This window comes from Trypanosoma equiperdum (genome assembly GCF_001457755.1).
Source record: "Trypanosoma equiperdum strain OVI genome assembly, contig: ctg_871, whole genome shotgun sequence".
In the NCBI taxonomy this organism is placed as follows: domain Eukaryota; phylum Euglenozoa; class Kinetoplastea; order Trypanosomatida; family Trypanosomatidae; genus Trypanosoma; species Trypanosoma equiperdum.
In genome coordinates this window covers 68,256-81,920 of record NW_027124833.1, presented here as the reverse complement: position 1 = coordinate 81,920, position 13,665 = coordinate 68,256, and the positions used below count along the sequence as shown (strand labels likewise).

At 49.9% G+C, this 13,665-nt stretch overlaps 4 protein-coding genes and 1 pseudogene across 5 annotated transcripts; all 5 read left to right on the top strand.

Annotated features, from left to right (window-relative positions):
• Positions 1 to 70: 70 nt before the first annotated feature.
• TEOVI_000412400 (DNA-directed RNA polymerase III largest subunit, putative) lies at positions 71 to 4,663 on the top strand (the record flags this gene model as incomplete). The annotated part of the gene is made up of 1 exon (XM_067226926.1): positions 71 to 4,663. The coding sequence occupies one exon, from the start codon at positions 71 to 73 to the stop codon at positions 4,661 to 4,663; it is 4,593 nt and encodes a 1,530-aa protein (XP_067083027.1).
• A 788-nt stretch (positions 4,664 to 5,451) lies between these two features.
• TEOVI_000412300 (Conserved oligomeric complex COG6, putative) lies at positions 5,452 to 8,658 on the top strand (the record flags this gene model as incomplete). The annotated part of the gene is made up of 1 exon (XM_067226925.1): positions 5,452 to 8,658. The coding sequence occupies one exon, from the start codon at positions 5,452 to 5,454 to the stop codon at positions 8,656 to 8,658; it is 3,207 nt and encodes a 1,068-aa protein (XP_067083026.1).
• Positions 8,659 to 9,315: 657 nt separating this feature from the next.
• TEOVI_000412200:pseudogene lies at positions 9,316 to 9,798 on the top strand (annotated as a pseudogene). The gene has a single exon. A coding segment is annotated over exon 1 (483 nt).
• A 293-nt stretch (positions 9,799 to 10,091) lies between these two features.
• TEOVI_000412100 (uncharacterized protein) lies at positions 10,092 to 11,108 on the top strand (the record flags this gene model as incomplete). The annotated part of the gene is made up of 1 exon (XM_067226924.1): positions 10,092 to 11,108. One exon carries the CDS (start codon positions 10,092 to 10,094, stop codon positions 11,106 to 11,108), a length of 1,017 nt encoding a protein of 338 aa, XP_067083025.1.
• A 980-nt stretch (positions 11,109 to 12,088) lies between these two features.
• TEOVI_000412000 (uncharacterized protein) lies at positions 12,089 to 13,579 on the top strand (the record flags this gene model as incomplete). The annotated part of the gene is made up of 1 exon (XM_067226923.1): positions 12,089 to 13,579. The coding sequence occupies one exon, from the start codon at positions 12,089 to 12,091 to the stop codon at positions 13,577 to 13,579; it is 1,491 nt and encodes a 496-aa protein (XP_067083024.1).
• Positions 13,580 to 13,665: the final 86 nt, after the last annotated feature.

Genomic DNA, 13,665 nt, shown 5'->3' with positions numbered 1-13,665 from the left:
GTCGAAGGAAGGGGAAAAAAGAGGGGTAAAATTACACATTACCGGGAATATTCACAGCGTTTCTTAACCGATGCTAAAAGGAGGTAGCAGTACATCTTTCCTGCTTCCGCAGCAGTTTGTTGAACCGCTTCCTCACGCACCTGTAGAGATTAGTGCACTACACTACGGCCTTCTTTCTCGTAACGATGTGCATCGTCTTTCCGTACTTCCATGTCGCCGTGTTGTTGGTGATGTTAAAGAGTACGGAGTCAATGACGCCCGTCTTGGCGTATGCGACCGTCTTTCCATCTGCGAAACTTGCGGACTCAACAGCATCGAGTGTGTTGGACATCCGGGTCACATTGACCTCGAGGCACCAGTTTTTCATCTTGGTTTCTTCACCACAGTGTTGCGAATTTGCCGTACTATATGCAAACGCTGCTCGCATGTGTTACTAGATGATACTGAAATCGATTATTATAAGAGGCGTTTGTCGTCTTCATCCCTCGAACCGCTGCAGCGCACGATGCTCATTAAAACGATACAAACGGATGCATATAAGACACGTGTGTGCCTTAAGTGTGGCGGTCTGAACGGCGTAGTACGGCGTGTGCGACCAATGAGGCTTGTTCACGAAAAATATCACGTGGAGCCTCGCCGTGGTGAGGGGCCTAGGGAGAACCCTGGTGGTTTCTTTGACGCTGAGCTGCGAACTGCATGTGCTTACAACAAGGTCGTCGGCGAGTGTAGAGAGTTCGTTCACGACTTCCTTGACCCCGTACGTGTCCGGCAGCTATTTCTTGCGGTTCCACCTGGGGAAGTCATACTGTTAGGCCTAGCACCTGGAGTTAGTCCTACGGATCTACTCATGACAACACTTCTTGTGCCTCCCGTGCCCGTGCGGCCACGAGGGTGTGCGGGGACAACGACCGTTCGCGATGATGATCTCACAGCTCAGTACAACGACATCCTGGTCAGCACAGATACCATGCAGGACGGATCTCTTGATGCCACTAGGTATACGGAGACGTGGGAGATGTTGCAGATGAGGGCAGCGAGGCTACTTGATTCGAGTCTTCCAGGGTTTCCACCAAATGTCCGTACCAGTGATTTGAAATCATATGCTCAAAGACTAAAGAGCAAACATGGCAGGTTCCGCTGTAACCTCAGTGGGAAACGTGTAGACTACTCGGGTCGCTCCGTCATTTCACCCGACCCAAATCTTGATGTGGATGAGCTCGCAGTGCCCCTTCATGTTGCCCGTGTGCTGACCTACCCTCAAAGAGTTTTCAAGGCCAACCATGAGCTAATGCGTCGACTTGTGCGCAACGGCCCGCACGTTCACCCTGGCGCCACTACCGTTTACCTGGCGCAGGAAGGCTCAAAGAAGTCCCTCAAGAACGAGCGGGATCGACACCGCCTGGCAGCACGCCTTGCAGTTGGAGACATTGTTGAGCGACATGTGATGAATGGTGACTTGGTTTTATTTAATCGCCAGCCTTCGCTTCATCGTGTTTCAATGATGGCCCATCGTGCTCGAGTGCTGCCTTTCCGCACGTTTCGTTTCAATGAGTGTTGTTGCGCACCTTATAATGCTGATTTCGATGGTGACGAAATGAATGTGCATTTTGTTCAAACCGAAAAGGCTCGGGCAGAAGCTCTTCAACTTATGTCCACCGCGAGGAACATCATTTCAGCGAAAAATGGTGAGCCAATTATTGCGTGTACACAAGATTTTTTGGCCGCTGCATACCTTGTAACATCTCGCGATGTTTTTTTTGACCGTGGCGAGTTCTCGCAGATGGTGTCGCATTGGCTCGGCCCAGTAACGCAATTTAGACTGCCCATTCCCGCTATATTGAAACCCGTAGAGCTATGGACGGGAAAACAGTTGTTTGAACTCATTGTACGTCCCTCACCTGAGGTGGATGTACTGTTGAGTTTTGAGGCTCCAACAAAGTTCTACACGAGGAAGGGTAAGCACGACTGTGCAGAGGAGGGCTATGTGGCATTCCTTGATTCCTGTTTTATATCAGGCCGCCTCGACAAGAAGTTATTAGGTGGAGGAGCAAAGGATGGACTTTTCGCACGGCTACACACCATTGCTGGGGGTGGGTACACAGCGCGTGTTATGTCTCGCATTGCACAGTTCACTTCACGGTACCTAACAAATTATGGGTTTAGCCTGGGCCTCGGCGATGTTGCGCCAACCCCAGAGTTGAACAAACAGAAAGCAGCAGTTCTAGCGCGCTCTGTAGAGGTATGTGATGGTTTAATCAAATCAGCGAAGACGGGGCGGATGATACCCCTTCCGGGTCTTACTGTCAAGCAATCACTGGAGGCGCGTCTCAATACGGAGTTGTCGAAGGTGCGTGACGAGTGCGGTACCGCAGCCGTACAAACACTTTCCATCCACAACAATACGCCGCTGATCATGGTGCAATCGGGTAGTAAAGGTAGTGCCCTGAACATTGCTCAAATGATGGCCTGCGTGGGCCAGCAGACTGTAAGTGGGAAGCGTATTTTGGACGCCTTTCAGGACCGCTCGCTCCCACATTTCCACCGTTTTGAAGAGGCACCTGCAGCCCGTGGGTTTGTGGCTAACTCGTTTTACTCTGGCCTCTCCCCGACAGAGTTTTTCTTTCACACAATGGCAGGACGTGAGGGTCTCGTCGATACGGCAGTCAAGACGGCAGAAACGGGGTATATATATCGGCGCCTGATGAAGGCAATGGAAAACTTGAGCGTACGGTACGACGGCACGGTGCGTAACACGAAAGGAGACGTAATACAGCTAAGGTTTGGTGAAGATGGCCTTGACCCTCAGCTCATGGAGGGTAATAGCGGCACACCTCTGAACTTGGAGCAGGAATGGCTTAGTGTTCGAACGGCGTATGCACGTTGGGTCGTGGGACTGCTTGCTGGAAGTAAGACGGCAAGTGACGGAAATGCAATACGAGATAATGAAAATTACTTTAACGAGTTTATTTCGATGCTTCCAACAGAGGGACCTTCGTTTGTAGAAGCGTGCTTGAATGGGGATCAAGAGGCGCTAAAAGTTTGTGAGGAACAGGAGTCTCGAGAAGATGCTTTGCATAACAGCAACGGGAAAACTAATGATAGGGAGAGCAGGCCACGTACAGGAAGACTGCGTCGGGCAGTGTTAATTTCCCATCTGGTTAAAGTTTGCAGTAGAAAGTTCAAAGATGATATCCAAGACTTCTTCGTGAAAAAGGTGAGGGAACAGCAACGGATCCGCAACCTGCTCAACCTTCCCAACACGAGTCGTGAGCGAACGGAGGGGGGAGGTGACAATAGTGGGCCTATTGCAAATAAGAGAACCAAAAAGAGAGCACCGTCACTGAAGGTCAAAGACAGCAAAGAAGGGGGAAGGGTTTCCGAGTTGCGGGACCTTGAGATGCTTCAGACCGAACTACTTCCGCTGACACGCGGAATGGTAACACGATTCATTGCTCAATGCGCAAGCAAGTATCTGCGTAAGGCATGTGAGCCTGGTACCCCGTGCGGCGCCATTGCTGCCCAATCTGTTGGTGAGCCAAGTACCCAGATGACTTTGCGTACCTTTCACTTTGCTGGTGTGGCGAGCATGAGCATTACGCAGGGTGTTCCTCGACTAGTGGAGGTCATCAACGCCAATCGCAATATTGCTACACCCGTTGTCACAGCTCCAGTACTACTTATGGAAGGGGAGGAAAACCATTGCGAAATATTCAGGAAGCGGGCACGGTTCGTGAAGGCCCAGATTGAGCGCGTGCTGTTACGTGAGGTTGTGTCCGAAATTGTGGAGGTGTGCAGTGACACTGAATTTTACCTCCGTGTGCACCTTAATATGTCCGTTATTACAAAACTGCATCTACCCATCAACGCCATCACCGTTCGTCAGCGCATTCTTGCGGCCGCTGGGCATACCATGTCTCCCCTTCGGATGCTAAACGAGGATTGTATAGAGGTATTCAGCCTCGACACACTCGCTGTATATCCCCACTTTCAGGATGCCCGTTGGGTTCACTTTAGTCTCCGACGCATCCTCGGGTTACTCCCCGACGTTGTAGTTGGGGGCATCGGAGGCATTAACCGTGCGATGATATCCTCAAACGGCACTGAAGTGTTGGCAGAAGGCGCGGAGCTGCGTGCCGTAATGAATCTTTGGGGTGTCGACTCTACTCGGGTGGTCTGTAATCACGTGGCCGTGGTGGAGCGTGTGCTGGGTATTGAAGCTGCGCGCCGTGTGATCGTGGACGAGATACAAAACATACTCAAGGCATACAGTCTAAGCATTGACGTTCGGCACGTGTACCTCCTTGCGGATCTCATGACTCAACGAGGTGTGGTGCTTGGAATTACGCGATACGGCATTCAAAAAATGAACTTCAACGTTCTTACCATGGCTTCATTTGAGCGCACCACGGACCATTTGTACAATGCCGCAGCCACTCAACGAGTTGACCGGGATCTCAGTGTGTCAGACAGTATTATCGTAGGGAAACCTGTCCCATTAGGGACAACATCCTTCGATCTCTTGTTAGACGGTTCCATAAGCAACGATGTTCTCCCTCCTCAGCGTTGCGTGAAACGCGGGATGGGCCCCAACTTCCACACCGCAAAACGACATCATCTGGTACCTCTTGCCGCTGAGGGTGTTTTTCGTTTGGATCTTTTTTAAACGTTTTCAAGGAACGAAATGGCAATAGCGGTGGTGATGACGGAAACAAAATAAGTAAAAGGTTGAAGTTATGTGTGGGCAGTTGATTGTGGTCGCACGTATATGGGCGAGTACTTTGCCTAATGTTAGTATCTTCTTGAGGGATGAGAGGGGAGAATGAAGCGGTGTATTTCTTTACACACACAAGCCAGTGGAGTTGTGTGACTGATTGTGGTGCTTGTAAGGTGCCAGTTGCATGGGCTGGCGTTGGAAACGTGTTGAATATTACGTGTAACGGTGCTTAATTGCCATGCTGAAGCATGTGGCGTATCCAAAGGAAGATGGTTGGGGAAGTGACGGGAGTGTGGGGAAAATGTTTTACTTTATTTTCTGCTCCTGGTACATGAACAAATCCGGTCGGGGAGGAAATGTAGTTCGTGAAGATATGTAGCCATTCACTTCCTTTATTCCCTTTCAATGTTCGCTTTGAGTACTTGTCTTTCCTTTGGCACCATTTTGTTGGTGGAATTTCCCCACTTTTTATTTTAAAAAAATCACTATACCAACTCGAATCATTTATTCGGCGGGAAAGGAATGCATGCCTCATGGATGCTCATCCTCGTTGGTTTTGTCACTCATGCTTGTTTTACCTTTGTCCTGCTGCCGAAGTTTTTTTTTTTTTGCTCTCATCGGATATAACTAGTGGTTCTGAATAATCTTCATTAGGTCTGTACCGCCAGCAGTTTTACTGTGTTAAGTGGTGGGAGATTAAGGGGGTAATATCGGACACAACGACGTTAGCAGTGAGAATGGACAACTCTGAGGCTGTGAGGAAGGGAGGCATACGACCCGGAGTGACATCGGGGGATGTGGGGAGGATTGAGAAAAGGAACTCGGAACCGCAACATTCTATCTTCGGAACTGAAGTTGCTGGGGGTTTGACAACCGAAAGATTTGTTTCATCCACGCGTAACTTTGCAACGACTCGAAAAGTACAAAAGCTGCTAGACGTTACTGTCAATGACAACTTTCGGGAGCTAGTTCTCTACATGAATGATGTTGTGCCAGAGTTTCTTGAGGGCTTATATTTTCAGAGAGGGGATTTGCCATCCGGCGGAAGCGAGAAAACAACGCCACTTCAACGCCCCCAACAACATAACAGTGCAGTTGCGTCTGTGAATGCAAATGGTGTTACAACTGCCACCACTACCACAACTACCGGCACTGCTTCATCCCTTAGCTCGCACTCTTCAGCAGCGCTCCGTGCAGCGCTTGAGGGTCGTGTTGTGGATGTTCACCAACGTTTTTTGCAGGAGTGGTCGACCCTCAACGAGGTGTTTGAGGAAGTGTATTCGTTAGTAACAAAACTTCATCGTGAAAGTGAGGTACTTGAGGCGACTCTAGGTGCTCATGCCGCTCAGGCAGAAGATTTTTCCGGTCTCATGACAACACTCCAAGCTGAGTTGACTTTGGTTCATCAGAGGGAGAGGGAAATAAAGGAGTTCCAAGGCAGATATCACTTTACAGCGGAAGAGCAGCGGATATTAGAGGAGGGGTCTGTTGATACCACTTACCTTGATGTGCTTAGCAGTGTGCAAGCGACTCACCGTGAGTGCCGTCAGATGCTCCTCTCGCGTGAAAGCTACCAGAGCGCTGCAGCAGTGATGGACAGCACGTACATTGCTATAATAAAGGGTACAGAAAAGGTGGCACGCCATCTAAAAACCCTGTCGGGTCGCTCAACCTCGGGTCCTACATCCAGCTGCGGGGAGGCACCAGAATTGACCAATTTTTACTTGCGGTGCATGAATTTTCTCCGAGAGGAGAACAAAGCACAGTGGGCATCGGTTGTAGAGGAGGTTGCTCGGTTGCGACGCGCAGCGGTACTTCGGCAATATTTTCATCTTCTGACCACCGGTTCCACGACGACGGCTTCCCGCACGTATCACATGGGGGGTGGGGAACGCCACAACTCAGCAGGGGGAGGTGAAGGCAGTAGTGCGGGTATACGACCATTAGAGGCGGAGATCGGCAACCCCGTTTTTTTCTTTAGTTCACTCTTCGCTTGGTTGCACCAGGCAATTGTGGACGAAGACGATTTCTTTTCAACTTTCTTCACTTCCCCAGTGTTGGAGCCACGCCAACCACCGCTTTCTGGTGGGAAAGGTGAGTGCACTGATGCGTTAGAGGGTGGTAGAGGCTCTCCGTGTTCCGCGACGGTGGCAAATCACTTTGACGAACCCGTCGGTGAAGATTTGACGTTGAGTAAGTCATCGGTTCTCGATTCCGTCTTTGACGTTCTCTGCAAACATATCCAAAGTGTGCTGGAGGGCGTGCTGGAGAGGTTTCTGCGGACGGCGTCGAATCTCCAAGATGCTGATGGGGTTGGTTCGAACACCGGTGAAGCGGGATCCCCTGGCACCGAAGATTTTAGTAGTAAAGCGGGATCCTCCCGAATGGGACCCTCGGGGCCTATTGGTCTTACTGGTGGCATCGCGCGTCTTCTTTCGGCTGCGGCGGGCCGCCCACTCTCCTTGGTTTCGGGTGCTTCAAAAGCAGAAAATCGCTACCAACACGTGATGAACCGCTCGCAGTTGGAGGCGCTGGTGGCAACGACGGTGTCAAGCCTGACAAGTGGTCTTCAAACAACTCATGCCCTACTGCAGCTCTTTACATATTGCAGCACCAGTACGTTTACCGCTTTACTTGGCCGTGATGCCGCACTCACGCGTCTAATCGCAGACGATGGAAAGATGCAGCTACTTCGTGTGTATCATACGATAGCCAAACACCTCTCAGACCACTCGTTAGATAGTGTGGCAGGTGTTGTCAGTCGTTCTGCCATTCTCCGCCGGTTGGCGTCTGCTGAAGCACTGGAATGGAAATTGGGAGGCACTGCCAGGTACTTCGTTGTTGACTTTTTGCTCGAATACAAAGTGGAGGATGAACGTGGGTTAGATGGTAGTTCCTTCCATGAAGACCAAATGAAAGCGCAGGAAAGATCGGCTTCTACACAAGGGTTGAAGCCCTCAAGTTTCAGTGGCCGACCCGCTAGTTGTAATCCTTATTTGCGTAGTGGTCTCTCCAAGCATCAGGCACAGGCGGCTGAGTTGCTTCGCACACTCGAAACCATGGTTCTTCCCGTGCCTCCTGAAGTAGCGGAGTGCCTCCGTGTTTTGCAAGCCACTATGGTCGAAGCACAGAAGCATGCGGAAATTATGGAGTCCCTCCACGTTTCTCCATCGTATGGTTTAGTGCAGGAGGTCTCTGGAGGAGCTGAGGCGGCCAGTGCTGCCCCTCCATGCAGCGAGCAGTTCTTTGCCGTGATTGTGCAGCATTTGATGTCATTTCCAACGGTACTGGCGCACCAACCTGTTTTAAGCAGCGGCGTTGACGAACCTTGCAAGTTGGTGATTCAACTGAATACCATGAATGCCTTATATGAAACGCTTGTCCCTCACACAGGCAGTTCCGCGAGCGGAAGCAAGTTGGCTCATTACACCATGCCTCTCTTGAGCACTGTAATGGAGCGCATTGAAGACCTTATAAAGGAATTGGTAGCAGCCCTCTCCCAGTGTGTCGCGCGACACTACTTGGGAGAGGCCACGAATGAAGGTGATGAAATGGAAAAGGCTATTTGTACTCCCGAAGCGGCTAAAACTATCGAGTCTACTGGCGGGGGGGATGGTGAGGGTGGTGTGGCCGCTAAGGAATTTGACACTCGCACCGTCATGGATAAACTTAATGAATTTTATAGTGTTGTAGCGGCCTCAGGCCGACTCTATGTCCCCATTGTTTCTTCGTTGGCCTCACCTCCTTTGCGTGATCGGGTTATGCAGGGTGTGCTAGATATAACTTTAGCTGTGTACGAAAGACGTTACGAACAACTTCTCAACTTGTCATCAGAAGGGGGCTCTGACATCACTACCACTCTTTCTTCAGATCTTCCGGGCCGCACCTCAGTGGAGGACCTTCACCCTGACAAGTTACGTATCCTTTTGGACACCACCCCATAAAGTGGAGTAGGCGCGGAATATAACCCCTTTCAGGCTGCGGGGTTGTAAAAAAAAAAGAGTAAGGGATGGGCGTCTTCATTTATTTTCTACCACCCCAATCTGTTTTGTTGTTGTTGCTGAACTGAGCTGATGAAAATATCTGTTGGGTCGGTCCGTTGCAATCGAATAAGGACATTCGAGTCACTTGCAGCAATCAATTCACCTTCAAGGTTGATGCCGTTCATCCGGTCGTTACCCACACAACAGCCTCTGTTTTAGTGAGTGTGCGGTGTTTGGTGCTCCCGTGTAATTCACCTTTTGTCCTTTAAATTCTCGATTTCCCCCTTGCACGGTTATTGGAGGATTCCCCTTTTCCCACACAATAACCACTTCTCCCACCTCCCCTTTTTAATACTTTTCTTTAGTTTTGTTACTTCTTTATCTTTATTTTCTTTTTTTCTGCCTCTGTGACAGTGTATTAGTGGGTAAAGTACGGTGGATTCATAAATCTTCTTATCTGCTGTACAGAGACGGCGGTAGCGCGGAAGGCCAAACATCAGCACGGGCACAAGCGCAATCTTGCCTCTTTTGTACTGAATTAAGAAGGACGGGCGAAAGACATCCACAAGCGCGCATTTCTGTATCTTTATTTTAAACGAGAGAAGTGGTAGTGTCAGTATGGTTTTTTATTCTTTTGTACTGGTGATGAAGCCACGACAACGTCGATTCACTTCGCAGGCGTTGCGTGAGATCGGTGTTGCTGTCTATAGCAACGGTGGTCTTATCAGAAGCATCACAAACGAGGGGATTATGCGGCCCTATAGTCGCTTCCGTGATGCAGACAATACGCCCTTAACGTATGCACGGTATATTATACTTCAGCTTGACATGGGTGAGGAAGAAATGGGAAAGGTAGACAAAATCATACGGGAACATCAGGACGTTTTGATGGCGCTAAAGTTGAACAACCTGGAGCGACCGGTGGGTATACGAAGTGGGAATAAAGAACTACAGGCCGCTTACTTTCCGCTGGACACTTTCACGCGACTTGAGGAGGAAATTAACTGGTCACCTCAGACCTCAGCAGATATTTACACACAGTTGGAGATGAACTGGAAGGAATTCTCCCGCACACGTTGGTCCAGTTTTCTGAGAAACTGAACTATTCAACGGTGGTGTGCGCGTTCTTGCCGTGATAGCGAGTGTGTGTTGGATAAGGTTTGGGAACGGGGAAAAGAAATACCCTCGAAGGGATCCTTTGGGCACCTATGAAAATTTGTGATATCGATGAGGAGTTGGCTGCGTGTGAATGACTGCACTGACGTTATATTTGTTCTTCCCTTTTTACTCCCTTATTTCACTTCTCTCTTTTCCCCCTCCCTGTTATTTATTTATTGTGTACATCTGCTCTTGCTTTCCTTTTTTCTTTTTATGGGCATATCAGTTTTAAGAAAATGTGTAACGACGATGCTCGGCAAGAGGGCGTTCAGTGGCCGTCCTCACAGCAATTGGCAGCCCTTGCCGACATAGAAGGTGATGTTCAAATGAAAGCAGCACAACTTGGCTTACTTAGTTCAGAGTACCGTGCGAATATTGCACGCGTGTTGCACCACTACGAACCGCAGGCTGCGACCTTTCGCACCATTATTTATGCCAGTGAGCAGAAGCGAAAGGCAGTGGAAAGGGAACTCGTGTGGACAGAACGCATCGCTTTGCTCCAGGAGCAGCGCTGCGGAACAACTATTGTCTCCACGCGCGATTTGATGGTACTTGAGCGGGAACCGTTGCATCCTGTGGAATGCAGCTTAAAAGAATGTTATCAGAAGCTGGAGAATGTTGCGTACAATGAGCTCTGTGTCCTACGAAACTACGAATATCCTCCCAGGCAGGCCGTAGCTACAATGAGAATGATCATGAGGGTTCGGGGAGAGGAGGATTTGAGCTGGGAAAACGTACAAGTGGTTCTTAGTGAGAACTACTTCTACACTTTCTTCGTCAGCCGCATGCGCACGCTACTGCAGAAACGCCTTCCAGATGATGTACTGGAGGAGCTTGAGCAGTACTGCCTCAATCCTGAGCACGCACCCGAGGCCCTTGCGGTAGTTTCCGTACCGCTGGGAGTTATTGGGAGTTTGTTGCACGCGGTACGTGACTATTTTCAAGTGATGGACCTTGTGAAGCGGCCAGTGGAGCCCATGTCAGTTGAAGAGCGCCGCAAGAAGGCCGGTGAGCTGCGCCGTGCCCTGCAGACATTAAAGGAGGACGCCGCCACTGCAACTGAGGGAATGGCTGATCTGAAGGCGCGTATTGCGAGTAAATTTGTTACCGTGCGTGATGAGTACGATGACACCATGTGTCCACTGCACGACGACTTAGAGAAAAAGACAGAGGATTTCCTAAAAGTGCTTTCCGGAGACATTCCTGCTGAGGAAGGTGCCACTGGTGAAGGTGAATGCCCCGATGCCATGTAGAGACGGTTAGGTTCCAAAGCATTATGACGCGGCGTCTTTGGAGCACAGAAACTGCTGGGAAAGGGCGTACCAGGAAGGAAAGCTGTAAAAAAAGGTGTGTGAGGTGGTATGAAGGCTGGTGGAATGAAGATGGGGAACACTGGAAAATAGAGCGGAGGAAACAACGGTGTACGGAATGAAGGCAGCCAAGAGGAGATCGCAGTGGGAAAATGGGAAAGAAGAGGGGGAGGAAGCCAGGCGGTGAAGGTGAGGAGAGGAGTGAGGAAAAAAAAAGGTAACTTAGAAAAATAAAAATTGGAAAGACGGCTGCCATCATTCCAGATTGTTCACGATAGGGAAAAGGAAAGGAGTGTCTTCGTGATGCCAACAGATTATTTTATTTAAATATGTGCATGTTTTTTTTTTCTTTGTTTTACCTGGGCACATAAAAGGTGCGGTAAAGGACATCTCATGCAATATTTATTATCCATTATGTATATTACTGCCCAACATCTGGCACACCGACCTCGATGAGAGCGGTGCTCTCCCTTAAATAAGTTTTAGATGTCTGTCCTGTAAACACTTTGCGGGGCAAAGAAGAATCTTCCACCCACCTTACTTTTTTTCCTTTCTTTGGAAAGATCAATGTATACATGTATACAGGTCTTCCGTACAGTTGATGTGAAAGGTGTGGTCAAAGAGAATGCGTAAGTGTTTAACACGCTGACTGGAGGACATACATGAGGACGGTTATTACACTAAAAAAACCTTGGGGCCACGTATGTGTGCATGTTTGTGTGGTAAAGCACATTTGGTTTCATAGTTGTGCCGTCAGATTTTTCTTTTTCTCTTTCTGAACGCAGCGTGAACTCTGTCAACCCTTCCTTTACACACATGCAACTTTCTTTTCCTTATCTGGAATTCAACACATTTGCCCATTGCCGCGGGAAATATTTGTAGGTGAGGTTAGGGAGATCGACGCGCTTTCTCTTTCTTTCTTGATGCCAGCCACCAGGGAAGGGACGAAGAGCGTTACCGCCGAAACGTTTGCGGTTGAGATTGTCCATCTTGTTCGTTTACATCAAATTCACACAGTGACGCTATGTTGTCCAACAGAAGAACTTCGGGTGGAGCCAGCGGCGCTCCCAATGGCATCTACAATTACCGTTGAGGCACGATTGCTTAGCTCGCTCGATTGGAACTGCGATACGGCTAAGAACTGTACTTTTGACGCGGTGCTAGCGAAAAGTAATGGAACAGTATTCACATATCACATCTTATTTGCGACCGCTGTGACTTCGAGAGACTCCGCAGGTGCTGCTATTTCTGAAAGGCAAGGAACGCAGCTTAGTGCCCACTGGTGTTCGCAGCTGCAGCGGCGGCTGGCTATCTGTTCCGCTCTCACAGGCGTTCCAAGTCATCTATCGGTGTTGCTGCTCCCGTACGTACCGCACCTATCGTGGAACAGGGATCGCGATGGGATCCTCGGCGCAATTCACAGCGCGACGATGATGTCGACGATAACGGCACGGGACCTGGATGATAATGACACATCGGAAGCGAGGTACGATGTCCGTGTTGCCGCTCTTCTTAACGCGGCAGTTCCGCTTGGTCCCCGTGTGGGTTATCACACAGTGGCTTTGTTCTTGAATGCCATCGATGGGGATGCCTGTTTTAGGGAGGCACTTTCTCCAAACAACTTGCGCGAAAGCAGAAAACGAGTGCGACAGTCTCAGAAGGGATGCATTAAACCGGGGAAAGATACATCGTTTTGTTTTCCCCTCCTAGCTGAGTTCAACGAAAAGTATCTGCTCCCAGCGCTGTCGTGGGGAGCGCTACACGCGAGCACCCTGGAAGGTAAAGGTAACCACTACGACGTGTGTGGGCTTGGAAAAGACATGGGCTGCAGTGTCTACCTCCGCGGTACTCTTGACGCTCTCCGTGTGCGCAGCGTTACAGTCATTGTGGACGGGCCGCGCGATTTGTGGTACCGTGTGATATCGCCATATGAGGACACTGCGGCTCCGGTAGCTAGCATGAAACCTTCTCTACTGCAGCTTGCGGGAAAGCTTGCAGAAACAGTTGAGGCGGCCTTATGCCGGTTGGTTGCCGAGAACTCGGACAGCTTTGTCCATCGCGCGATGGTCTCACCCTCCAGAGAGGATGGTGCGGCGTGTGTTGCGGCTGGGCCTGAAATCGAGGTCGGGACGATAGTGCCTATAGGGCAGTCATGCCCACTACTGATACAGAGTATTGCAGACAGTTTGGCACACATCGTGCGAACGTCGCAGAATCCACTTTTCGTAGCAGACGTTCAGCGGCTACTGCAGTTACATTTGATGGAAGGTGACACGCCATCACATGTGATGGAATTGAGTGCTGATGGTGGAGTTGTGGCGGAAAGTCGTGGTGACGCTGCCACTCAGTCATCAGTTGGCTCAACCGCTGCAGCACTTCAGTGGGCTGTCGAAACACGTCTCCTGAAGCTGTAAGGTGCACTGGAACCTAGTCGACTCCTCTAGTGGGGAAAAGGGGGCGATGGCGACTCTCCTCTCGTTGTCCCTTTTTCGTTTACTTG